This window comes from Fulmarus glacialis, unplaced genomic scaffold (genome assembly GCF_000690835.1).
Source record: "Fulmarus glacialis isolate BGI_N327 unplaced genomic scaffold, ASM69083v1 scaffold42934, whole genome shotgun sequence".
NCBI classification, from domain to species: Eukaryota; Metazoa; Chordata; class Aves; order Procellariiformes; family Procellariidae; genus Fulmarus; species Fulmarus glacialis.
The window spans coordinates 12068-39757 of NW_009208188.1; the positions used below are offsets into that span (position 1 = coordinate 12068).

The following is a 27690-nucleotide window of genomic DNA, read 5'->3' on the forward strand; positions in this document are numbered from 1 at the left end:
GTACTGTACCTTTTGCCAATAGATGCATGAAAATCAGCTGCACATCTAATTCCTAGGCTTAAGGATTCTGAGTTCATTTTGGAGGTACAAGGTTTATAACAGTATTGATAACTTCTGTAAGGGATTAATGTGGGAAAGCATGGAATCTCTTTAGGCAGACATCTCCTTCTTGAGACCTACCTACAAAATGAAAGAGGAAATTTTAGTAAGTACATTAACAGTAATTTAGAGAAAATGACATGATTTGTCACACCGTTGTTTCGGTACCGTTTCAGTCAATTTTGCACCGAAGTCGGTGCAAGTTTTGCCTGAATAGGTTATCTGCATCTAGAAATTTCTGAATTGGCTGTTTGGAAATACTTATGTGAGAATAGCTCCTTGTATGACACTTACTTCCAAATGTGTGTCTAAATGTGGGCACAAAGCATGACAACTTTTCTGAAATCACATGTTTCAAAAGAACTTACAAGTATGGACGAGTCCCATGTTAAGGATTTCAGGGCTGTGATCTTGGAGAGGCTATCGATAAGCCTTGCAGAATTAAGTTCAGATAAGGACTAATAACTGATTTTTTGGTTAAATTATTTTAAAAATATCTTTCATGTATATACAATTTTTCCTCTGTTATTTGTATATAGCTCAACTCTCAATTTTATAATCCCCTGGGAAGGGAGGGAGTTGTACATACTTAGCCTGAAGTGTTTTATGTTAGACTTTAATAAACTTGTTTTGTAATTTTCCCTCACCTTGTGTCTCCTGTTTATAACGGCAAGGGGTAGCAACAAAAGGAGGAGGGAAGCAGTCTAACATAACCACCGTCAAAGCACCCTGTCAGAAGGACGCACGGTAGCCCTTTGCGCAGCATACTAACACAGCAAAGATTACTACATTTTCTTCTTGGCAGTAAACACACCTGATCTTTCTCATAGAAGGTATTTTGGGTCTGTTCAAAATAAATTAGACAAACACTTTATTCTAAATACAATCTAGTATAATGACTCTTAGGTTAATTTTTTTCCACTTGTTTTGAGGTGTTTGGGGTGGGGTTTGGGAGGGCTGTTTGTTTTGGGGTTTTGTTTTTTTACAGAGTGTAAAATAATGCTTTGAAGATGTACTCTTTATGCAAAGTAGATATTCAGTGAATTCAGAATTTGTATCTTAACTTATTTTTACTAGATTATTTAACTTTACAGAAGGCGATATGGTGGCTAGAGCACACAGTAGGACTTAGGGGACCGGCGTTGTACCACTGGCCTGCTGGATGAGTCATTTTCCTTCCCTTTAAATTGGGGCAAAAATGCTGCCTTTCAGCAAGGTACTGTGATTTTTGGAAGCTGAACAATGGTTTACAGAGCAGGATTATGCTTGCTTTTGCTACTAGAATAACTTACTCGGAAAGACCATGGCAAAAATTTCTAGCCTATGTAAATTCCCTCATTCCAAAGAACACAAGATACATCTTTTAAGAATTTCAAGATTTAGTTTTCAGAGAAGGAAAGCAATAAATGTCTCTGGCGTAGGCCTCTTTAAGCAATACAGGTTTCTGCATAAATAATTATTTTTGTTTGCAGGAAGTTGTTTATACCTAATTCAGTAAGAATTACTCTGCAGCCCTTTCTTATAAAGGAATATCAAAGTAAACTAGAACACATGAGCTATTTTTATGGATATTGTCAATGATGCAGAGTCCTCTTTTGGGCCAAGCATCTTGCTGTTAAACAAGGGTTCAGATAGAGTAAAAATACTTTAAAAACATACGCTAGCAATTTTAAAAGTAGATGCCATCCTGTTACATTTTGTGTATGATATTGTTGCCATCTTATGACATCTACTAAAAGTAAAATACTGCTGTTGATAGAGTGGGGAACTGACTTGGTAGATTTGGTTCCCTGTTACCACAGCAGATTAATGAATGTCATTCATACACGTAAATTAAGATTTAATTTGGGCAATGAAATTAGCCTGAACTTCATATACAGGACAAAGGAAGGAAAGATATATGGAAAAAATATACCTTGATCTGAATCTTGTGGTGGAATTCTATCATCAATGTCTCAGTACTGAGAGTACTCTCTTTAGACTACCAGAGTATAACCTGCAACAATCCAGAGCAGCAACACTCTGAAAAATATCAACTTTGATAATACAGGCCTGTCTAATTTTTTAAAAACTTATGAATTTTCATAGCATGCAGATTCTTCTCAAACAATCACGTTCTGTGCGTCCTCAACTTTTGTTTTCATGGCTCTGTTCTTTTGTGCAACGACAGTTAAAATACAAGCTCCTCTCTAGAATAGTGTCTTCACAGTGTGACTTACGGACTTTGTGCTTAACAAGATGACTACAGGTTAAGATGTCTCTGTGCAGGCCACAAAGATAATTCATTTCTGGTCTCCTGCTCTGCCCTCAGCTTTTGGGTGTCACATCTGTTAAGCTCTTCTGTGAAGAGAATACAGGGGAACTTCTGGTCTGGAGGGTGAAGAAAACTTGATCAGGTCTTAAACACTGTCTCTAGCAGGCAGGAAGGGTGACGTCTATGTCAACTAGTGTGTCATAGAACAAACATACCGGCTCTGAGGGCTTACCTCTAAGTCCTCTTATGATACAAAGTGCTTTTTGGACCAACAGAGCCTGACTAATTTGTCGGGGGGGAAACACCCCAACACTTACAACAGCTATCAGTACCACTTTGGTCATTGCAGCTTGGTAAGGGGTAACATCTTGGTAACATCTCCCTGTTTCTACACTACCACTGTGATAATACAGAACCAGAACATCAGCAGTTACATCATTGCTTCTTAGGTATTATTATTGAAATTACTTTCTTATCTTTTTCCCCTCATACTTCAATCTCGTAGGTCTTTTGCCTGTGTGCACATACATTCAAGGATTATTCCATTACTTATTCTATACTGATTTTTAACAGGCATATTTAGACATGCATAAGATGGCACTAGTGAAAGCCTTTGAGCAAACCTCTGCTGTCCTATTTGGTGACTTTTTCAACTTAGGAGCCTAGATCTAGTCACTTCTACAGGTACGAGCAGAGTGGGTGTACAGGTACAAGCTGAGTGATTCCCAAACTTCTAAGAAGTCTGTATCCAAACCATTAAACAATTTTTAACTACTATTATATGCATATGTTGTCTTATTCACGTGTAGGAGTTGCCACATGGCTCTAATGATTGATACAAATCTTTTTAAACAGTTTTCAAGAGACAGGAAGAAATAATGAAACCAAGTTTGGTGTTTTTCATTTGTAGTACAAGAAATAAGTACATGCTGCAAGTTAATGAAAATACCATTTATGTAGCAGTAAACTAGGTTCACTAGCTTTAAAGTTCCAGCATTATAAAGGCTTAACGCTTAAGTTCATTTAACTTGTTTAAAAAAAAAAAAGTCACTCTTGGATAAAGATCAAAAGCATGCCATTACTAAGTAAAAGGAGAAAGTATATAGCAACAAACGGGTTTACCCAAACCTCTCTCAGCTTCAACAGGAACCTTGTTCTGCAGCACATCTGATTTGCTGTCAAGCAAAGCTGCTGCCCAGCGGCAGTCCTGGGTGTAAGTTTTTGTCAGTTTGATCTGCCTGGCTGTACTCCAGCCTGCAGAGATGCAATAACATTACCTGTGGGTTCTTCCTGCTACATGGAAACCCGACTGCAGAGACCACAGCCCAGGAAGGGCAATGACAGCTCCTCCTCTGCAGCTGCCATGTGGAAGAGGACCCTGTGGTCGTGATACTCTGTCCATAGGCTCTGCTGCTGCTCTGAACCAGCCCCTGCATCTTTTTAAAATAAGAAGCGCTTGATAAAAATCCTGATCTGAGAAGGTCTCGTAAATAGAGCAGAGTAGTTCAGCTGCTAGGAGTTCAACTCATGCATCAACCGCTGCAGCCTAAACTCTTCACGTGCCTCTGGTCAGTTCTACTCCCTGTTACTGCTAATACCTGGTGTCACTTTTAGTGCGCTATGCCGTGGTGAAAATCTTTTCCTCTTAGCATGTTATTTCACTAAATTAATCTATAACCTGGGAATCCTGGAACTACAGCTAATCGTGGTAAGGTGAAGGAGATAGTGTGCAATAGAAACGACTGCAGGAAAATTAATGCATTTTCATATTAATAGGCTTTTAATAGCTTGGGCATTTTTAGCAACAAATTTTAAGGTCACTGGTTCGATATTTTATTTCTAGTGCCACTTCAAGTGTTTTTAGATTCCTTCTAGACTAAGGACCCTGAAGAAACAACATGCAGCAAGTTTGATACTGATATAATCTATTTTACTAGAAACAAGATAGGAAAACTTCAAGCATATGGAGTGCATCCAGCTGCTACCTCACTCACAAGTATTCTGAAACCGCTGCAATTGCCAGACTGGCATTAGCATCTTTGTTCGTCACCTCTCCACAACTTGGTGTCCAGTAGTAATGCTTCTTAAGGCCATGGGAGAGCTCTGCAAGGTGAACATGCCCATCTACTTCATATGGTGCCACGTCTGTACAATTAGATTTCAAGCGGCCCGTCTTAATTAATTCTGAAAATGCCTGAAATGAGTAAGAACAAGAATCTGACATATAATATTGCACTTGACTGCAGTGAAGGCTCTAGAAGACAACACACAATAGGCGTGTACTTGATCATTTCAGTATGCTGATGTCCAGTGAGTCTCATTACAGCACCACCATATTATAATTATTTAATAAAAAAAAAAAACAGAGTAAATCAGGTATCTTGTTCATGAATTGCTGTAGTCTTGCCAATGATTGTAAAAACAAATTAGAACAAACAAACAAAACCCAACCCTCTTAGAAGAGTTCAGAAGCAAACACTTACCATACAGGTGGCTTCATCAAATTTGTTCCCCCAGATGTAAATATAGGAAAGTTCCATGTTTTTTTCCATTGCACCTGAAAGAGCTACAAGTCCTTTGCCACATATATTGTTGCTTACTACTGACAATCTAATAAACAGAGAAAATAGTTATGCAAATGTGTGTCAAACCACTGAATTCCCATCTCTTAGTTAAAACTGAGTTTAACTATGATTTATTCTTATTTATATCACATATTATTCTATATCATATATTACATGTATATTGAAATCTTATATTTGTTACTAACAATACAATTATTTATTTGTATCAAGTCCAGTCCTACTATAAAATCTTTTTCAGGTTGCTAAAGGCAGTTTGGATTATGGACTAGTACTGCTTCTCAAAGCATTTCCATGACTCGTGCAGCCAGATTGTTCACTGTTTAGTTCTTCGGTGTCGGTGACTTGCTGCGTGATGGCCAGGTCTCATCTCTAGTCTGCTTTGAAGCCCAAGCCTTGGCACTTATCCAGGCTAAGCTTTGATCTTTGTGGAGTGGCAGTTATTTTTATATTAGTGAACCTGGAAGGCTTTCAGAGGCACCTAGCAGCCGCCACCGCCTCAGTCTGCTACTTAAAACTAATGGCTTCAGGTAACACCTTTGATCAGCTTTTACATCCTGCCGGCGCACGGTTTAATGCAGGCTACAAAATACACCCTGATGGAGAGATTACAGCTCTTTTGGGTTCACCTGGAAGCTAACTTAAACAGAGGATTTTCTTAAGTGTTGAAGATCAAAATCAATAAATATAGTGCCTTATCCCTGCATGGAATCTGATTATCTTAAAATTCTGAAGATGTACAGCTCTTGGTTTGTTTTCTTTGTGCACGACAGGGACCTACGCTTTAAAGATGCAAAAAGAACTAACAAGATCGAATTGCCTTCCCCGCTCCTTAGAATGACTGTAAAAGCTGTGAATCACATGTAAGATGAACCACTACAAAACTGATCTAAGTGTCAGCCCCCAAAAACCCTGAAATAGAAGAACATGCATATGTCAGGCCACACAGCAATGGATACAAGATGAAAAAGGAAGTACAAGGAAAAGGGAATAAAATGAGTTATGAGTAGGCCTGGCAGTGTGGGAAGGTGAACATGAGGCATTAGCGCATGGGACTGAATAGCATTTCTTGGCCTAGTGTTTCACTCCTTCAGCTCACGTGAAGCTACAGGGACTTAATTCAGTTACCCGAACACAGGCCTCCTGTGCCATCTGACCTGCCTGGTCTCCAAGCTGCAGGGCTCTGAAAGGACCTGTGGGCTACCTGCCAGGGCCCTAGGTTGTCTCACAGGTCTTGGGGCTTCGCCAATGGCAGGAGACGCCTGTGCTTAGGCAAAGGAATCCCACCCAGTCTGTCACTCGCATTTTTTTTTCCTGAGAAAGAAAAATGGACTAATAAGTTTGTAACTTCCTGACTTTTCTATTTTGATTGGTAACATCAAAGCACACAGTTTTGATGTCAGTTCAGCCACTGCAAAGTCTGAGCTTCTTATACTCCAAGTTGTTACACCTGCAGTCTCTGGGGAAGTTACGTAAATACTAACGCTTGAAGAGTCCTGTTGTACAAAGCCAAGGCTTCACTCAGGTAGATGGCTCCATCATCTTCTATTCGGTTTGCACCAAGATCTAGGATTTCCAGGGTTTGGTTCCGTTTTAATAGTTGTCCCAAAAATTTTACACCATCACGGGTTATTTTATTACTGAAAGAGATGCACACATTTTTTTTAAAAGGGTGCTAAGAAAATGAGTGTCTAATGTTAGTCAGGGCTATGTCACGTTATAACTCTTACCAACTAAGATCAAGGTATCTCAGGCTGGAGTTTTCATACAATGCCTCACACAGTCGCTCTACCCCAAAGTTTTTCATTTCATGCTTGCACAAATGTAGTTCCACAAGAGAAGAGTTATTTTTCAACATCAGAGCTACATGAACTGTGGTCTCTTCCTAAAAACATACACTCAGTTTTATTAAGCTGTACTTCAGGGTAAGATACGGTCTTGCTTCAGTAAAAGGGAGATGCACAACTAATAGCAAGATTTGGTCATCAGTGCTGTCCTATTTTGTATATTGCAGCTTTGTATTAAAAGTAGCCAGGAAACAATATGTTATGATAATGCTGAAAATAAAAAAAAAAAGAAAATACCAGAAAGATCTTTGCAGATTTACAGTACTATTTACATCCCTGCAAATATCGGGAGCATCAATGTTTGAATCACTATGTCTAATCAGTTTTCCTGCCAGCCACTGCTCTTAAAAATCTGAATGCTTGAGTCAGTCTTCACTAACATTAAAAGTATTTTGTCATGACGCTTATCTATTATTTCATAAAAAGAAACAGGATTGCTACAGGAAAAAATACGTCCTGTCACTGTAACACACAGTAGTTCGTTTTGAAGTTGTAACGTTTAGTTAAGAAAGTAACTGAGTGAATACTGTGAGTCAAAAATAAGGCAACAATCCAGAGGCCTCAGAAGATGGTAGAGTTGAAGGTGGGAACAATGGCAAATAGAGTCTCCCACAGATACAGACCAGGCCCTTAATGGCCCATATTTTCAATAGCAGAAGTTTAAATTTATTTCTAAAGTTCATTTTGAAGTTGTCACGTTTAGTTAAGAAAGTAACTGAGTGAATACTGTGAGTCAAAAATAAGGCAACAATCCAGAGGCCTCAGAAGATGGTAGAGTTGAAGGTGGGAACAATGGCAAATAGAGTCTCCCACAGATACAGACCAGGCCCTTAATGGCCCATATTTTCAATAGCAGAAGTTTAAATTTATTTCTAAAACTGGGTTTAGGCAGATCAAGCCTTGTCTTAGTCGAAAAGAAACAACTAAAATCTGTTTAAACTGTTAAATTCACCTTTGGGAATTTAGGAAGGTCTGGTCTTCATGGCAGTTTAATTTCATTATCCTGCCATCAGGAAAATACTGTACCTATCGCAGACATCTGACAACTGCTGCCAGTCTGGTGAAACCACCACCGCAACCAGCTCTACAGCCAAGACCCGTGATGCGCAGAAGCAGCGTGTCTGCAAGCAAAAGCCCCGCAGTTCTGTGCGCCTGTACACAGCCTGCGTGCTGTCCACAGCAAACACTGCCTTGCAGATTCTCTTTTCAGTGCTCGATTGTCTTGGAGGGTTTGTGTCTTTGTTTTGGCTAACAAATGCATCATAGGTTTTACATTGATGAGGTTCATTCACTTGTTAAATTCATGCGTCAAGTTCACATAGTGAAACAACAAAACCACACAGCACAGTGAATATGGCATATTGTTGAAGTGTGCCTTTCTTCTTTAGGCTGCGGGCTCTGGCAATTGCTCAGGTATCGCACTGCTCAGATGAACAGCAGTCTTTTGTTCTTCCCCTCATTTCCTGCTAAACAGCATTTCTCCCTCACTTTGCTGAACGACGCATAAAACTCTCCATGCTGTAACAGCAGAAGGAATACTTGGTTCTCCAATACCAAGCCCTCTCCATTAGCTTATTATCTACTAAATGCAAATGTACCAAGCAAGAATTTTTTAAAAAAATTAACCTTCTAGTTAAACGGGGGCAGCCTGTGACTGCACAAAACTTGGCACAGAAAGAGAAAAAGAATATTTCTGCAATCATTTACTTCACTCTTTAAGGAAACCCAGAGAGCCATGTAGTTCAGCTGTCCATAAATACATCAGTACTGACTTTACTTACACTTGTCTCTCTGACTGAGCTGACGCTAGTCTACTTACATACCTCTTGGCTGTATAGTAAAGGACGATTTAGGTTTATTGCTTTGACTGATTTGTTCTGAGTCAGGGCTGTTGCTATTGCTATTAGACACTGCATACCCTGGAAATGAAAATAAACAAACTCCTTAGAGAAACCTGTCCAACGTATAGATCAAGCTACCAAATTACCATAACTTCTTAGAATTGATTGTCAGAAGATCAAAAACATCAAATAGGCTCAGATTGGAAATACTATTATTTCTGCCTCCATGTACTCTGGAGAGATGCAAGTGCAGCAGACAAGCACTTACAGACACAACATATTTTCTGATAATACCAATGCCGACTCCCTATGGAATAATAGAGTGGAATTAGACTAAGTAGTACAAATGACCATGAAATTTGGCAACTCGGAAAATAAAAAGCAAGAATAATGCATCTCAAAGATACTTGTCCTTTTAATTGATCCTGTATTTTGGTTTTCCTGATTTATGAATTAAAATCAGCTTGTGTGCGTTCCCTAAGGTCTTTGGTAAAAGACCTTAGGGAACATTTATCCGCTAGGTAAATTCATACTAAATGTGAATTAATGTGGTACAGAGTAGTGAGAGTCTAGAATACAGGCCAGTTCAGATTTTTGTATTTCCTTCTCATTTGCTTACTAATTTATATTTACATTATTTTCCAATTAGGCTGGTCTACACCCAAAGCTACTTCATTTTAAATCAGTTTTCTATCAACTCCCTAATAAGCATAAACATATTAAGCTTTCAAATAAATCCTACACTGGCTACACTTTCCTTGTTTATGTTTTCATAACACCCTTCACAGTTTCTGAGAAGTATTCCCCCTTCTGGTTTAGGAGCAAATTCTGTAATTCCAGGAAACAAATATAATAAAATTTTCATCTGACCCCAGCTCTCTCCCTGCCTCCAGCTGACAGTCATAACTGTTAGGTTACAGTCAAACTTACGCCTGCCCAACATATGCTTTATTATCTCCTGAAAAGATGAACACCCTTAACAGGAAGGCTGAGAGTGGCCCATCTTAATTTCACTTCTAGCTTGGTTAGAGCATTCTCCTGGAGGGCAAGATACAGGACCAAACTCTCCCAGGCAGGGAGAAGAACCACTTCCACCTTCCAGCCCCTCTGATGTGATCACACAAGGACACACCATCAGTCAGCGCTGGGACCTTGCACCAGGAAGAGGTTCACAGCTCCAATTGCTACCTCCTGCTGTACCCCACAGGTTTTTAAAAGCCATCCACAGGCTTTTACTGGCTAGAGTGGGAAGCACCCTGCTTAGTGCATTGACCCATTTCTACCCTCCTGACTTTCCCTGTGCACTGTGTAAGAAGTCTCAGCACTTCTAGGAGGGGGCAAGTTATCTAAGATGAAATTGGGTGCCTTTCTACTCAATTCAGCACTTTCGTGCTTATGTCCTTTATGGATCAAGCTCTGATAGGAGCAACAGAGCTATGGGACTGGGTGACTTTCAGGCGTTACAACACTGCACACTTTAGAAGGAAAAGAACCTCTAAGGGATAAGAAGTCCTTTCTTCAACATTAATTACACAGGATTTAGACAGCATAACAAAAATGAACAGCAGAAACAAACCTTGGAAAATGTGAAAGCCAAGCACCTGAATTCCCAGGGACATAGTGGCTCTAATAAATCATCAGTTATGACTTCACAGGTGTTTTATACAACATGCCTTTCCAAATATGCATTGCAATATTACATATTGTGTTACCTCCACCTATCACAAAATGTAAAATCAATGACAACACATGGCATTTTCCCCTAACTAAGCACTGCAGGACCTTTGTAATGCCCTTGAAAGACTTAATGTCATTGCTGATAATTTTACTGGGTTACTCACCATATCACAGTCTCCAAGATCCAGCTTCTCTAAGGTTGAATTAATTTGTAGCATTGAAGCAAAGAACATCCCACCTTTGTTTCCTATTTTGTTTCCAGTCATTCTCAAATACAAGAGAGTTTCATTCATCTAGACAAAATTAAAAACAAAACCAAAAAAAATTCCTTTTAAATGGCCCAGAAAACACTGTCTTTTTTCCTGTGAATCCTGCTGGTTGTCACATAAAGACAAAACATCCCTCCAGAAGAATTGTGTCTAAGTGATACCACTGACTAAGCAGTTGGCTCAGGCTCCCCACAGCAGAATCAAACACACGAGAGTCCGGAAGCAAAACTCAAGTATTTGAAAACTTTTGTTTCTCTCAAGTTTACAAATTTCACACTCATGAAAATAATCCAGGCAGATATTTCTGCCTAAACTGGCACCTGAAATGCAAATTATATCAAAACTGATTTAAATCTAATATGCATATTTTAAACAAGAATGTAATTTGCATTATTTTTCATAGTCTTTTAAATCACATGACCAGTCAAAGCTCAGTGAGGCCAGTCACTTTCGGTAGGACTCCTTGGTGCAGAGTCAAACCAGTGTGTAAGTCTTTGCTGGACTGGAGACTTACTGGCAATATAAAGTTCTGATCAGTGGTCTAAAAAAGCCAGCATCTTTCCCCTCACCCTCAACAGAATTTCAATAGATACGAAATATGTATTCACTGTTAAAGCCCGAAATGCAATGCAGAGTAGTTTTGTACTTTTAATTCCTCAGTACCATTGTAATCACTCATTACCTGAGATTATGATTTATTAAGTGATTACAAAACAAGTAGTTCTGTGAGCAGCAGAACTAATGAAGCCTGGTTTCACATGGCTTTTATGTCTTCCACCTGTCCCCAGTACGCCTTCCCCTGCTGTGGTATCTCGCTACAGCATCTCTTTGCCTCTCCCTCCCTCAGTAGCACACCCCCTGCACCACCGGATCCCCCCCTGCCTGGCCCGGCAGCGGGAGCCCATGCAGCCAAGGGGCTGCCTGGCTGGTCAGGTCCTGCCACCGCCTGCTCTGCAAACCCAGCGAACGCTGCCACGGGGCTGCACGAATAGCTTTGGGGGTTGCTTGCAAGCCCAGTGTTGTACAACCTACTGTACAACCTTAGCATTTTGGAGGCCTGTCAAATTTAGTTGAAATCTGTTCAGAGTACAAAGACTATGAAGGAGAAAGAAAGAGCTCGCGTGAGTCTCATTTCATAAACACAACAAATCTTACACGCAAGCCTCATTTCCTTGGGAAACCACATTAAAAATAATAAACATGGTTTTATGCTGCTGCTGTAAGGCAAAGTTTTGAAAACATGTCTCAGACATCCTGAATCAAGACAAATATTGACATCAAAGTACAGGCAAATTCAATACAATTTTTTAAAAAAAAAAAAAAAAGGAAAAAACTAATGGCATTATATGTCCTATAGCATAGCATAGCATTTTTCACACAGAAAAATCCAGCTGTGATAGTTGTGATAATTAAGTGTTAATAGCAGCACAGTGCAACTTTCTCTTGTGTGAAATCTGATTTCTGAAGTCTGCCTTGGGAAAACAAGCAATCCCTGTGATACAGCAAAATGCTGAATGGACTGAAGACAGAGGGCTCTTTCAGCCAGCTCTGATGTTGGCAGGACAGCTAGTACTGTTCATCAAAAGCAAAAATATCAAACTAGATGTCATTGTCTAAATCTCCCAGACAAATACTCACATGGAGTGCTCTTGCTATCAGCTCTGCTCCACCTGAGCCAATATCATTAAACATCAGGTTAAGGTACCGCAGAGTGGAGTTTTCCTTAGGAACAAACAAAGCAGAAAGCAATGGGACTTTTTTCCAAGCATGCCTGCATTTTTCAAAAAGGAGACACGTCGTACACGTACTTAAAAACTCTGTCATTCACTGCATTTCAGGCAGCCCCTGATTTGGAGAAGCAGTTAAAGAATGCCAAAGTATTTGGCAGATGATGATGGAAAGGCAGAAGAACATGTAGTGTGTAGGTCCTCATGGGGCTTACAGAAACCACCTAGGAACTCATGTTCAGCATGACCAAATGAGGCAGGTAGTCAAGCTCATATACAGACTTTCAGGCATTTTGTGAACTTAATGGCCCTCCCTGAGCTCCAGGAACACAGGCACTGAGTGTGCACTACAATGACAGAAAGGCAGCATTAAAGTTTCCCATGTTTAGACCCTCAAAAAGACTAACAGAGATGATAAAGTATCTAAAACAAAGGCCCTGGCACACTTGACGCTACCATTACCTCCTTTGTTGAATTGAACTGTAAGCCTAAAAGCCCCACAGTTTATTCCACTGTTCCTTCTTCATGACATCCTAGCCAAACATCCAACGGTTTTCTACCAGAAATTAAAAATCTCCCCAGAGAATACAATCTGAGATTCTGGTGGGAGAAATTTGGATGTGAAAGTCAAAATGAATGGAATTTTGCCAAACCAATGCATTCTTGTCTCCAATTTACCACAGATAAATATTATCATAGCCGAATAAATTACAAGTTGCTGAATGATAAACATCATTTTGGCACCTGGAGGAATGTTGCCATGTGCTTTGCTCCAGCATCAGTCAATACGTTATACCTAAGATCCAAACCTGAAAAAGATGAAGAATGAAGAATGTGACAGATGCGTATCTACAATTAACTGATCTCTAAACAAAAAGAAATGAAGATGAACTAAGGCTGAAATCAAGACTGCTTATATTTTCTTACATTAGCACAGCAATGTCAAACATACATGAAAAAAAGCTTACCTGTGACAAATACACTATTGCGTAAGACAGAGGCAAGAACTTGCAGATCGTCATCTGTAAGTCTCTGCACAGGCACTAGATGATTATTTCCAGCTATTTTTAATGTGATCCCTTCTGTCCATCTGCTGTAACATAAAAATGTAAGCACAGGGGGAGAAGTAAAATGATACAGAAAAACGAATTCTCTCTCCAGATAAGAAGTGTATCCATGCTTGCCCTCGCTAATGTGTTTGCATGCAGTTAGCTGCTGCTGCTACCTTTGGTAACACCGTGACAGTGTTTGACCATAACGTGATTCAAGCTCAGCACTCTCCTTTTTGATATTCTGAAGACACCGCACAGCTGCAAGACCACGCCTAGCACACAAGCACAGAAAGCAGGAAGAAGCAAGATGAGGGGAAGGCAGATGGAAATAAAGGCTATCCTGGAGGTTACCTCATCATCTCCTTTTTACTTGTTCCTTTTCCTTTATTTACTCTATCATGCCCTCAGGATCAAAACCTAACACAAACCATTGCACTACACTGTATTTTCTCAGATTTTTCTCTCCAAAGGACAATTAAGTTTGACCCCAGGAGCATCCATGAGAGGAAGCCCTACCTAGCCACATAGTGAGAATTTGGGTGGTTAATACCTTGGCAGGATTCAGAGACAGTTCAAGGAAGCGTTACCAGCTGGAAGCTAACTGGATGCAGCTGAGGCTTTTTAAACAGGAGCAAGACAAAAGGACAAGAGTTAGGATGACTAGACACTGGGTTTGGCTTCTTTAACGGACACAAAGGCACCATCCTGTACATTTCTCACTTTTTTTGATTTCACTGCTTGTAAAGCTGCCCAGAAGGGATATGTAGATACAAACTTCTGCCAAGATGATGTCAAGATGAGTCAAACCAGAACTTCAGCAGTAAATGCTAAATGTGATTTGTGTTTAAGCCTGAAACTGCATGAACTTTCTCAATGTTCAATTCCCTGTCCTGCTATCTCGTTTAAGGCTTTCAGAAGCATCTGAAACACGCTGTTTGTTATTTCCTTACATTTTATCGTTTTTACCGGCTTCTTGAAGCACACGAGCAATGAAGGGGTTTTCAGGTTGGCCCAAGTTTTGGCAGGCCTGCACATAGTGCTGGTGAAGATCTGGATGAACTGACATGACCTGCTGGAAAACAAAACGAAGTGTTACTGCATCGTTAAGGCAGCCTAGCAACATCACCATGGACCCAAGCACTGTTGTGCTAGGCTCTGCATAACAATAAAAATGGGTTTGGGCTGAAAAGGGTTACAATTCTTGGTATGCAACACAAGAATAACAGATAGATACAGACAGACAGGAGAAGCATGAGGGAAAAATGTGGATCTGTGGATGCGTTTCTAATCCGCCGTCGCACAGGATCTGAGCTAACAGAGAATTAATATTCATACAGGCAGGTCGTTTTTCCCTGGAAAGCAGCTGGGCCCCCAACCTCTGCAGGCCTACCTGGCCGATCAACGCCTGCACCCTCTCCCTGCGTCAACCCGCGGTGGCCGGCCCAAGGGCGAGCTCTGCCCCACGGCCGAGCCAGGCTGCTCCAAGGTTAATAATGTTTGGTAATGGAGCCCGTTTCCGAGAGGGAGCGGGCGAAGGTAGCCAGGCCCAGCCCAGGACGCTGGCAGGAGGCCCCACCGCAGCCCCACCTCCGTGGGGTGCTGGGCCCCCCCCACGGCGGAGGCCTGGCCGCATCTGTGGTGCCCAGCCTCTGCGGGGAGGGGAGTTTTGGCAGCTCACCCCCAGAGTATTTACTTAGTGGTCTACCCGTGGTCTCCAAGGAGCTTTGCAAAAATTTCCGTGGTTACACAGATTAGCAGTTACTTCAAAGGTGCCTGTGCCGGTCCTTTCCACCGAATAAATCCTTCTACCAGCTTCACTACTGCCCTTGCGCGAAGGAGGGGTGGGCTGGGATCGCACGCTTTCCCGTCCCACGGTGTGTGGGGCTCACACCCGAGTACTGAACCCTGAGCCAATAAAAATGAAAATACCCTCGTGCAAGATCTGAATTAGACTGGGAAGCCCAGCATGGGTCTCTCCCCGTGGTGGTCACTCAGTTCTTCCTCCTTGTCCTGGCGGCACCTGGAAACTACTCATCTCTGGAAGCATGATGTCCTCCCAGCGCGGCTACAGCAGAAGAGAAAAGGGCGTCAGGTGGGAGACAACTGGCAGCTGCCTCTTGACCTCCACTTTCTCTCTTATCATTCCTTAAATGCCAGCTGAAAGGTTTCTTCCATCCAGACATCAGAGGTTGCTCAGGCAGTCACCCCTTCCCACCTCTCGCTCTTTCGCGATCAGCAACAGTAGAACTTTGAGGGTTATCAAATATCAGACTCACTGGCATCTCTCTGGCTCAGAAACCATGAAGTGTTACAGAAGAAGGTCCCACCTTTTTACAATAGGACTCTTCCCATTTTACAAGCTGAAGACAGATCTCAGTCAGTGTTTGTAAATGTAGTCCTTGAAGACTCAAGGAGGCTTCTTCGTCCAGCTCCCCTGACTTCACAAGGTCACCCTCTGAATTTGGCTGTTGGGGCACTTCAGGATGCACTGGAATTCAAATATATGGTCCTGCTGTACGTACTGCAGGATTTGATCTCAATGAACACAAGCAGCTTTTTGCAGGGGTACAACTGAGACTAGAACCTGTCCCTAAATGCTGAATTCTGCCAGTATTTATTCAGCATAGACAGGTCTCTGAGTACTGTTTATTTTTAATTTTTTTCTCTTCTGAAATTAAAAATAAGGAGCAGAGATGGCTGAGTCTCAGCAGAGCCAGGCAGCCAGCGCAGGGGGCACTCATTGCCCCAAAGCTAACCGTTGGTTTTGAGGATGACCATGATCAGACTGCACAAGAAATACCAGTGAATGAAGTGCCAGAGAATGAAGCTCTTTCTCCCACATGTGTCACAGACAGGATATTTTTCACTGATTTAGCCAACAAGTAACCGTGAACCATCTCACCAGGGGTCTTGAGTCTAGAATATCTGGAAGAGTTGCACATTGAAAAGAACCTGATTGTAAGCATCCCCAGAGTCATCAATCACCTGAGGCATATGAAGGTCCTCTACTTGGATCAGAATCACATACAGGACATATGCGAAGAACTGGGGGAGCTGAAATGTCTTCTGAGCTTAGATTTAAGTAACAATCCCCTCTCTTGTAGTTCGCTGACAGTTATCAGCAAGTTGCAGTCCCTTCGTCAGCTCAGGCTCTATAAAACAAACTTGCACAAAATCCCAGTGCGGATCTGTGAATACCTCCATTGTGTTGAACTGCTTGGCCTTTCTGATAATAATCTCAAGTGTCTGCCTAAAGAAATAGTGAACCTGACAAAACTCAAGGAAATTTACCTCCAGAAAAATAGATTTTAAAGTTTTCCCAAGGAGCTTTGCCATATTGCTAATTTAGAAAGAATAGATCTGGAACAAAATCTAATCAGTCTCATCCAGAAGAGGTAGGCTTTTTGAAAAACTTAGTTAAGCTATTTTTAGCTTTTAATAACTTATCCTCCATTCCTCCTACACTGCAACACTGCCAGAAGCTGGCTGTGCTGGATCTGTCTCATAATCTCCCGCAAAAGCTTCCCCCAGGTTTGAAGAATCTCACTGAAATGAGGGTATTCAGACTGTCTGCTAACAGCCTGAAGAAGTTCCCACACCAGATCTGCTGCTGGCCGTCCCTTTCCCGTGTTTATTTGAGGAACACCGGACTGTGCACAGTACCCAGGTTAACCGGCATAAGGATACTAGATCTGAGTGAAAATTGCTTTGATGAGATTCCTAAAGGAATATGCACTATGAAAAATCTGGAAGTATTGGCCCTGGATGGCAATCGGATACAGGAGGTATTTGTTCCTTTGTTTTCATTTTTATTTTATTGATACCTCCCTTTTGCAAAATCTAAGTTCTTCTTTACAACTGAGTGCCACCTTTCCCTAAGGCACGTTCCACCTGGTATGCACCTGAGCCTGGGTTACTCATTATCACTGACATCTGAGTATTCAGGCAGGGAGAAAAAAGCAAGAACATGGAAACACTGACCTTTGTGTTGCATCGTAAAGATGAAATACTGACTGGAAGGACTGCTTCAGTCTTTTTGCATCTTTTTTTCTGTGTACACTGGAAAGTAAGAGCTGCATTTGGATAGAATCAATACGTCACAAACTGAAACAGAGCAGAGGGCAATTTAAAAATGGGTGTGATATTGTTAATGCCTTTAGCACCATTCACATTTGCTGTTCATTTGATAATGAACAATTATGTACCCTAAAGCTGTGCTATTTTAAGTGTAACATTCATATGTAAGTATTCATGGACATACTCGTTTTAGGGCTCAGAATACACCTTCCGTTTTATATAATGCAATGCTTGTTTTCCAAGGGATTTTCACTTGTGCAATTTTCTTCTTGAAGGTTACATTTACAGAAGTAGTAATTTATGCAAAAGAATCAGTTTCAGATTTCATTCATTTAAATTACTCTCCCCTGCACTGTGCATACAAAGGAAATGAAGAAGCAGACTAGTGTTTCTGCTAAGAAATAAAATTAACCCATAAGAAATCTTTTCAGCAGAGGAAACAACATGGATTTTTTTGCCAAAATTTCCACCATACTGTGAGGTATAATGTTATATTAATGAGCAGAATATTCTGTGTTCATCTATCAATAGTAATACAACTCCACAGCATTTTCTTGGAGATTTTTCCCTAAAAACAAAATCCCAAAGATTACTGTTTAATTGACTTAATGTATCTTTTTAATGACTGTGTCTAGATACCTGCAGAGGTGAAAAAACTGACAAATTTGAAATGCCTTAACTTATCTGAAAAACAATTCAGTATCTTTCCAAAGGAAATCTTTCTCCAGAGTCATTAGAGAGATTATACCCGGGACAAGATAAAGGAATTAAATTCACAAGTCAGCCAGAAGACATCAGCAAATTGCAGGTAGGAGCAATAGAAGGGGGACATCTTGGTCTGCTGTGGCATGGCACTTCCGTGGACTTCAGCTGCTACCAAATGCAGGACTGAAGGTTCTCCTAATCTCTTTAGGTACATGGTGCAGTATCAGGCCAGGGCTATCAGAATAGAAATAATATCAAAACTCACTGTTTGAAAGTCACATTGTCTCTCTGTGTTTAGTAGTCATCCCAATGGTAGCTCAGTTTATAAACCTTACTTCTGCACTTACTGATATTCTCTGTACATTGATTCTATATCAAGCTAAGGAAAAATCCTTTAATTATTAAAAGTTATGCACATATATTTTCCAGAATCTGAAAGAACTGCATATGGAGAATAATTGTCTGGAGTACCTGCCCGCAGCCATCAGCTCCTTGACCCATTTGAAAATACTTGACTGTCGCAACAACCTCCTTAAACAGCTCCCAGACTCTGTATGCCAAATACAAGGTGAAAAATAGTCTTTGCGTTTGTGGCCTTAAGGACACAAGTACCAGTAAGCATTTTGGAAGAAGGAGGGAGAGAAGGGAAGGAAGGAACGCAGTGCATCGTTCAGGGCTCATCCTGTAATTGTAAGGGAGCCAAATAGGATAAAAGTTAGGAACTGGGAGGGTGGGGGAAGCGCTGTGCCCAAGCCAGGTGGAGAGGAGGTCCTCCCCTGTGACCCGTCTCAGCCTCAGGAGTCCAAGGAAAAGGGTGTTTCCCAGAGCTCAGCTCCAAGCAGACCCCCCAAAGTGAGGAGACTCACTGGGTCAGCACCAGTGATTCCAGGGGGGTGGTAAGGAACCAGCTCTCTGGGGGTGCTCCCCAGCCCAGTCTTTCCATCTTCCCCAGTTCATTGCATTTCTGTGCAGCTTAGTTCACTAGCACTGTTGGTGTGCCAATTAGCAGGACTTCTGAAAGCTGGATTTGGCCACCTGGCTGCCAGGTGAATAGTCTTCACCTAGTGAAGTAAATGCTTTCCTAGGAGAGCCTGAGTCCCATCCTTCTGTATTTGGGAGAAGATACTTTGAATTTTAAACGCTCTGGTGAGATGTTCAATACACACATTCATTACATGCACAGACTGAATTGTTTGTGCCTCATCCATATGCTGTTTATGGGGAGCTCGCAGGAATGTTCCCCATCATTCCTGTTCTTTGTGCTGCAGCTGTTTGCTTTTGTGTGTTGAGGTTTGGTTTTGTGTTTTTGTCAACATTGACTCCAGCTGAATCAGGCAGATTCCAAAATACTCTTGAGATGTCTCATTCTGAATGTATGTTATCTCAAAGCATAAAGGCAGCTGATTAACTGGATATTAATCTAATCTGTAGGAATCTGGTGCAATGAAGTGTTCTTTGTTCTGAATCCAAAAATATTTTACGTGCAATTCTTAGAAATCTGTTTTCCAGTCAGTGAGGTACGCCATATCTAGAGTGAAACAGTACTTGTGGCCCCACCTACTAGCAGTTATTTAATGAGTTTTACATTCAGAAATGATCAATACCTTGTTTGGAAATATGGAGGAGGATTCCAGGCAGTCAGAACATATGTACTTCTACCAGAACCTGCATTACCATCCTGTCTTACAGAGCTGTAAAAAGCTGTTTTGTAAGTATCTCTACACTTCTGTAAAACTGTTCACTGATGTTTTGACAATCCGTAGTTATAGTATTTTGAATGACTGCAAGCTGTCAAATCCTTAGTGTTATCGCTCATCTCTGAGATACCTTGGTGACAAGTTTGTAAAATGTCTGTGTACGACAGGCTTATTTGAAAGCAGAGAGTCTGCAGAATGCAATATTCTGCAATGATTCTGGGTCCTGGCATGTCATAACATCTATGTTATTCAAAAGAATCATGACAAACACTCCTTACTATAATTCTAGCATGCCAAATTTATATGCAGCCATGTCTTTCACAGTACTTTACAAATAGCTGTTTGTCCTAGGCATCTGATGTCCTTGTCTAGTTTTTATTTTATATTGCTCAGTTACTTCTTAAACCCCTCCAGAGTTTTATCTGCAGCATACATAAAGCACAGAGCTGGACTGGGACCACTGTGCAGATTCAAAATGCACAAGTGGGTGGGAGCAGAACCTTTATTTAGTTTAATTGGCTGCTCGGAACTGCAGTCCTGCTCTCTCTCCCCTTGTCTGAGTTGCCTCAGAAGTCGTGGTGGTGAAGGCAGGGTCACTAAGACCCAGCTCTTCCTAGAGCTCCACCTCCAGGTAGTGCTCTCTGAATGCTGCGGCTACATCTGCGTCCAGAGTATGGATCGTATTTCCGTTTGGCTCTTGAATCAATTGACACTGAAACCTCATTAATATGCTTGTTGGCAGGAGAGACCTGATAGTGCAGAAAAGTGGGATGGCTCAGTTTGGGTTTTCCATTTTACTACCTAACTGATGCTGTTTTGATTGTTTGGAGGTGTCTTACGAAATTTTTTCACCCTAAGTGAAGGCAAAGAGGAACAGAAAGAAGGATGATTCAGAGACTACCGAGGAGGCAATCACTGGAAGAGAGAGATTTCCGGGAAGATTGGCAGATAGACAGGACATTTAATAGAACTGATTTAATAAAAGCTTTTTGGTGGCACAATAGGTATGACAGAACCATGAGAGGGCAAAGGACTGAGAAGGGGATCATGAACAGCAAGTGGAGAGGTTGCTGTGCTCTGGAGCTGAGAATGAGGAACCCAACTATGACAAAGTAAGAAATCCCAACACTGAAGTCCAATTCAGTCAGTAAGATTGCAACAGATACTGGACATTAAACATGGGCCAATTGCTTTACTGAATTAGAGAGAGAGGTTCAAGTGGGAAAAGAGTGATTCACAGGGATTCTCATAGAACAGATAAAGGATCAATTTCCCAGTTGGACCAAAGGCAGGTTTGAGGAGAAAACTAACAGGAAGGCAAGTGATTAAGAGAAGAGGTTGGTGTGCTGCTGTTAAACAGAGATGATGGTACTTCCACATTAGAATAACTCTCCTGGCCTGAGTCACTGCTTGAAAGTCTCTCTTGTTATCCCTGTATGAAACCCGGGCTCTTTGCTTCATTTCAGAGGTTGAGGATCTCTGTAGAAAATAAATGATCCCACAGAGCAGCAATTCCCTGCTACCTCTGACCAAGACACTCCAGTTCATCTCACATTTCTCTGAGCTGGGGGAGCCAAGCGCACTTTTCAAGTGGAACTGAAACTGGAACCAGGAAGTCCATAGAGACCCTCACATGAAATCATGGATTAAATGATCAAGAGGTACCAGCTGCGGGTTATAACCCTGATCCCAGTTGGAAGGGTCACCTGGACTGAAAGCTGAATATTGATCTGCATCTGCGTAGGAGAACTTGCTGAGAGGGGTCCTAGCAAGTTAGGAAAGTGCCACTGAATGATCCTGTTGTGCCTCTCCTCCAGGAGATTGCTGCAGCGTGTAGATATACTCAGGGCTAATTGAGCAGTACTTTATCCCTCAAGCTGCCTCAGGATTTCTCTAAGACTCCTCACTCAGTGCGCAGATTTAATATCTTTACTTCCTAAAATACCTTACCAATGAATAATCCCACTGCAGTCTTTGAGCTCACGTGTGGGTTAACATGCTCCATGACACAAGTGACTATGCCAGAATTTGGCTCTGTGTAAGCAAATACAACAAAATGCCAAATAAGAAATCATCAAATGATAAAAGGAGGAGCCACTTACATGACCCAGGTTGGTGCTTTTTCTAACAAGACTTGGGCACAGAGCAGGGTGCTCTCTTCTTAGCTAGCAGCTGCCCTGTGGCTTTGAATAATAGACTTTGCTTATTTCCTTCATCTTTAGGGTAAGGATAAGAACACTGTCTACATCACAAGGTGTTGTGAAGGTTAATGGATTAATCCTGAATGCAGGAAGCATGAAGGCACTGCGGGGACTCTCACTGGCTTTCATACACTCTAGATCAGACTCTTAGATCTGGAAGTTTGGTTTTGTGCTGCATGTCATAAAAGGGTCCGTACAGAAAGCACACTCTGGGTAAGGCTGAAACAGCTCAGGGTGAGAAGGAGCATCCCTGAAGTATCCTGAAGTCTTTTGCATAGCCTTATCCAGAATGCTTATGGATTGCTCTGTATCCAAAATCCTTGCTAAGGTACATATCTCTGATTTAACCTACCACAGCATTTCCCTTGCCTGAGACCTGCAAAGACAATCAACTGTTTCTTACCTTGATTTTATGCTGATTCGCATTTACACTATGAGATGGCATCAAGGGCCAGAGCAGAGGCAGAACAGTTCCTTCTGTATTCTCCTTACTGGACTAATATATAATCCTGAGTTGTTGGGATGCTTTCCAAATCTCACAATTATGCAGATTTAATGCATTCAAAGAGGCAAAAGTTTTGGGGGAGAAGAAACTAAAATTTAACACACAGAGGTTTCAAGTATTTTCCACATTAGAGGCATTTTCCGTATATACATGAGGCCACATTCACACTGCCCACCCATCTGCATTAGCACACACCCCAGCCACTTCCCTCCATCGGCAAACCTTCAGTATGTCCATCTGAAATCATCATTGCTCTTTTGACAGTAGTCATTGCTGTATTCACAACACGAAGATTAAGCATACATAGTAGTATCAGCATAGGAGTATAAGCATGGCCCAGAGAATCTGAAAGAATATGTTATTAAATTGAATGATCTATGCATGTAGAGGGTTAAATAACAGTTTTATATAATTATGGAACTATTTCAAGAGCTCTCATGAGACGAGATTACTAAAAATTAGCCAGTCTTCTAAGTCAGAGATACATAATACTTGGTTCACATGCTGCTTGTGAAAGACCTTCCAGAAGCCTTCAACCTCCATCAACAGTCAAAACGAATGTTTCTTCTGTTGTCTTGATTAAAGCTTTCCAGTTGTTTCCGCTGCGATTCTGAAAGGACCCATCTTTGCATCCCCAGCTCTGCCAAGGCAGGCAGCTTTGTCAGTGCTGCTAACAACTCACTGAACCATGTCCCACAGTCTCGGCAGGACAATGGGCGAAGACTGACATCCAGCTCTGAGAGTTCTTTGAATACTGCTAAGCCTTGACAGAAAACCACCCACCCTTCGTCAGAGATGTTGTTATTATAACTCAAATCCAGCTTCCGTAATCTGGCTAGATGGCCGTCCTGAGTCAGTAACACTGCAAGAAATGACAGACACAAACACAACTAATACATCCTGGCAATTGCTTTAAAAGCTTTTTAAATAATACCATATTATTTAAGGCCTTTCAGCAGTCAAAGAGCAAGATTCAATTCCTCAGCAACATAAAATCACTTGCTATTGATCTCAGAAAGATTGTTTTATCACAGCTGAAGGAGTTTACATTTAAAATGCAGGCAATTCAAAAGGAACAGAAGTACGCAGTTAAAATTGTACGGCAACCTGAAAAGCTTTGAGTCAGTTGGAAGGAGGTTATATCAAGTGCCAGTTGAAATAGGCAGACAGGCTTTACAGGGAGATTTAGAAAGAGGAAAGCAAAACTAGATGAGGTTGCGTGATTACAACAGCCACCTCTCACTGTGGGAGGGTAATGGGCCTAATATGATCCTTAATGTATGATTGGCAAAAGAAACACCCATCAAGGGTGATTTTTGTAAAGTCAAAAATATTCAGGCTTCGTCTCACCAGCCTTCAGATTACAGGGCCTTAATAGCTGTGACACAGCTACTGCCAATCTCAGACACTCAAAACCCATGAGTCAGGCCCACAGAATCACAAGGATGATTATAAAATAAACAGGTTTTTAAAAGGATCCTAGAATTTATTCCTTCATTGGGTTCCTATTTTCCAGTATTTCTCAGCAGCTGCTAAGAGGTGGGCTAAAATATTTCTGTTTTAATTCTCCCATAAGAGTTTGACTCCAGAAACACACCGAATGGACTGAGAGCTGGTAGTGCCTGTATTACTGGCTGTCAGCACGTACATTTCCCATAAATTACTGAACCCAAAACCAGCAACCGAGCAAAATAAAACTCCTCAGAGGCAGCTTTAAATATCTGATATAAAAAACAGACGTAAAACCTACATTTTTCTAAGTGCTGTCTTTTTGTATTAATAGATAAAACTCTGCTAAAATGATTCTTTGCATTTTTATGCTTTTCAGCTTTTGCATTGTGCATGTACAGGACACACAGTCTTCAGCAAAATGAAAACCCTTTCTGGGAAAAATACTGCTGTATTTTCCATCTTTTCATTTGATTTATGCAAAAACGTGCTCAGCCCATGGAACAAGTCCCTTCTGAATTGTGGTCTAAATGCCCTGGCTCCTTGACTGCTAGTAAATACCATGTTATACGTACTTAGAAGTGCCAAATCTTCAGCCACCAAGTTACAGCTGCTCAGTCTTAACACTTGAATCTCCGTTGCAAGCTTTAGTGCTCCCAAAAGCAGCTTTAGGTTCCCACCAACGCACTTATTCCAAGAAAGGTCTAATATCTCCAGTTCAGGAAGGTGAAGGGCAGCCTCAGCTGAAAAGATTAAGACCAGCAACTTCTGCTTACTAAGAGAAAACAACATGGCCTCAATAGACACCTCACCGGCAATTCACCTGTAAATAGGCTCCTAACAGGCTGCCTACTTGTGCTTAGAATTACTTATTTTATCCCAATAAAAGTCTGACAAAAAATATCTCCTGTGCTCTTTAAAGAATATAGGAAGGGCCTGCCTATAGAACCTTTAAGGACTCTGTGGAAGGGTTTCTTGTCTTTCTGTTTATGTTATTGGCTTAACCTTGTCCCACTGAAGTCAATTTAATGTAACAGCTTGTTTTTAAACCATTTTATATCAATTTAAAGACAGCAATTTTTTGCTGTGAACTCACCATGCAAGGTGAAATGCTCTGTATCTTTTGACAACACCGATTTCCATGATGTCACTCTTACATAAATGTAGTGATATAAATATAGTACTGTGCCTGCAGGGACTTCAGACCAGTTTAGCTTGCTACTGCTTCTGCTGAAGGCAGTCAAGTTTTACTATAGGTTTCAATGTCACTAGTAAATAATACAAAATATATTATAAGTGCACAATACACAGTAACTAACAGATCCCTCTGTACTTAGATTTCATGTGCCATATGGAACGCCTATCAAAGGGACAGTGTAGCCGCTAATCCACCGAGATTTGCAATAAGCAGGCAAAAGAGGTTGAGTTTACATATCCTGTGTTAGATTGGACTTTTCTTCATGGCTGTGCAATATCTAGTCCGCTACTGCAGTCATTTCCTCAGTTCCTCCATTGCTCCATGCTTAACTCTACTGAAACTTTCACCTGCAGCGAGGTGAAAAACATTCAGCGAAAACTTTACCCCACTAAACTGCAAATGCAGTGTTACAACCAAACTGTAATTACAGCATAATATGAAATCATGTTTTGATTTCTCTTCCAGAATTAGGGAGTATTCGAAAGCTCACTATCAGACAAAGGACTAAAAGGACTTTATCCAGTCAGGTATATTAGGGGAAGACATACAATGGTCTTCCCTTGCAACTAGGTCCCCATGAAGCACTGGTTTCATTACAGGCTTTTTCACTCAGGACCTGTGGTATAATGTAACCATGATCTCTGGAGTTCAGCCAAAGGAGAATGAAGTGCTTTGTTCCACAAGGATACACAGAGAATAGACACACTTTAAAAAAAAAAAAACATTCCTACCTAGTGATGAAAATGACTCTTCGCCTAAACCACAATTGCTGATGGCCACAGATTTCAACTTCGGTAAAAACCTGAGCCTGCCCAGAAGAGGATCAGATGAGACTCCTACATTTTTATTTGAGGATAAATTCAGCTCTTGAAGACTGGAGAGTAAAGGTATCACCTGGGCTATGAAAACATGAAATATTTATTAGACAGTCACCGATCCAGAACAAATATATAGTTGTATATTTGCCTGACATCATTTCTTTTCTTTATAAATCAATCCAAAAGTCAAGGCCAAGTTTTGACACTCAAATTTATGGTGAGTAATGTTTTACTCCATAAATAGCCTTGTCATTTTCAGTAGGAATGTTTAAGAAATTAAGTATTACATACTGTGTGGAATGTTGTCAGAACACAGCTTCCTGTTGAAATTTTCTAGGTGAAGTAGGGAATTTAACATTAAATGAGATGCGGGTTATTTCCAAATGTCTGCACTGCTAACTGAAACTCCTTCATATTAATGTGATTATTCTCTATTGGTCAAGAAATTAAAAACAAATCATGATTGCTATTACTAACAGTTAATATTTCCCAATGCGTCAGCAGCAGCTTTTCAAATTATTTTCTTTATCACGGAAAACAACATGTGGGCAATATAGGATTTTTTGTTGTTGTTGTTTTAAAGAGTAAAAACCAATATCAAAAATTATGATAATGCACACAGAAGAATAAACTGTCTCACTGATTGAATAGGAAATGTCTTTTTCTTCCTAATAGTATTTATGAGTTGGATCAATTCAAACTAGAGACTATAGTCCTCAGCTTTTCTATAAAACAGAGAGCAGCAATGCAAGATCTCCTAACATCACTCTCTACTTGACTTAAAGTTCACTAAGGGAGTTTTAGGCAGTTACATTTACATGCACATATGCACCTTGGATCCATGCCAATTTATACCAGTGGGGGAACTGGCTCTGGATGTTTCCAAAATTACTGATTATCAAAAAAAGCAGTGCTTGGTGGCAGTTCCTACTTTCACATCATGGGTCTGAATCATGGAAGATTCAGGTCCTTAGTTCCACATGGGATCAGACACCATGAGATTTCCTTAGATACAGCAAAAAAACATTCCACATTGATCAAGAAAGCTATTCTCCACACTGCACTTCCAGAACGGCCTAATGAAAATGTACTGAGATCTGCTAGACTAGGTGAGGCAGAATCTCTTACGCCTTTGAGATATTTTCAGAAGTCAAAACCTGCATACTTAATGGATTTCCTCAACATGTCCTTACACAAAACGGTCATGTCCTCTTCTGTTATACAGCACTGGTGGAGATCAAGGACTTCGAGGTTTTTCAAGCTGGCCAAATGAGCTGTTGAGTCTTTAAAGCCACCACCAATCTCTTTGTTACATGATATGTCTAATTTTCTTAGCTCAGCAAGGTGCTGTAAAGCACTGTCTGAAATGGAAAAGGGAGCATGCTGGTCACCAGCTGCTACAATAGCACAGGTCACGGCTTTAGCGTTTATTTACTTTAACGTCAAAGTTTGCACAAGGTATTGCAGGCAAAGCTCTTAGACTAAGCTTCAGCGTATAATCACAGCAGACATACAGTAGTATCGCAAAGCTTCCCCATCTATGCAACACCATTCTTCTCTAAAAGAGCAGGTGAAGGTGAGGCCAGCTCCTCCTGCAGACCCATTCAATCCTCAGTGTTTTGCTGAAATTACTACTGGATGTGCTAATTAGTGCAATTAATTAATTGTCTTATGGATAAGACCTCTACTAGG

The 27690-nt window shown here is 40.9% G+C and overlaps 3 protein-coding genes across 3 annotated transcripts in view; 1 reads left to right on the forward strand and 2 right to left on the reverse strand.

Moving 5' to 3' along the window:
- Positions 1–4343: 4343 nt before the first annotated feature.
- On the reverse strand, positions 4344–14414 carry LRRC34 (leucine rich repeat containing 34). The gene is made up of 10 exons (XM_009576392.1): positions 14299–14414; positions 13265–13389; positions 13041–13105; positions 12208–12291; positions 10465–10593; positions 8606–8701; positions 6666–6820; positions 6420–6575; positions 4837–4963; positions 4344–4547 (listed from the first exon to the last, which is right to left on the reverse strand). Exons 1-10 carry the CDS (start codon positions 14412–14414, stop codon positions 4344–4346), a joined length of 1257 nt encoding a protein of 418 aa, XP_009574687.1.
- Positions 14415–16041: 1627 nt separating this feature from the next.
- On the forward strand, positions 16042–18709 carry LRRIQ4 (leucine-rich repeats and IQ motif containing 4). Its single transcript, XM_009576394.1, is given in 6 exon segments — positions 16042–16105; positions 16254–16730; positions 16733–17133; positions 18061–18139; positions 18142–18233; positions 18560–18709. Coding segments are annotated over 6 exon segments (1263 nt in total).
- A 4209-nt stretch (positions 18710–22918) lies between these two features.
- Positions 22919–27690, reverse strand: part of LRRC31 (leucine rich repeat containing 31) — a 9248-nt gene continuing 4476 nt past the window's right edge. The window contains exons 6-9 of the mRNA XM_009576393.1: positions 27192–27359; positions 25912–26079; positions 24558–24725; positions 22919–23395 (exon numbers count right to left, since the gene is read on the reverse strand). Of these exons, the coding sequence (XP_009574688.1) occupies positions 23076–23395; positions 24558–24725; positions 25912–26079; positions 27192–27359 (824 nt within the window). The 3' untranslated portion in view covers positions 22919–23075. The remainder of the gene's footprint in view (positions 23396–24557; positions 24726–25911; positions 26080–27191; positions 27360–27690) is intronic.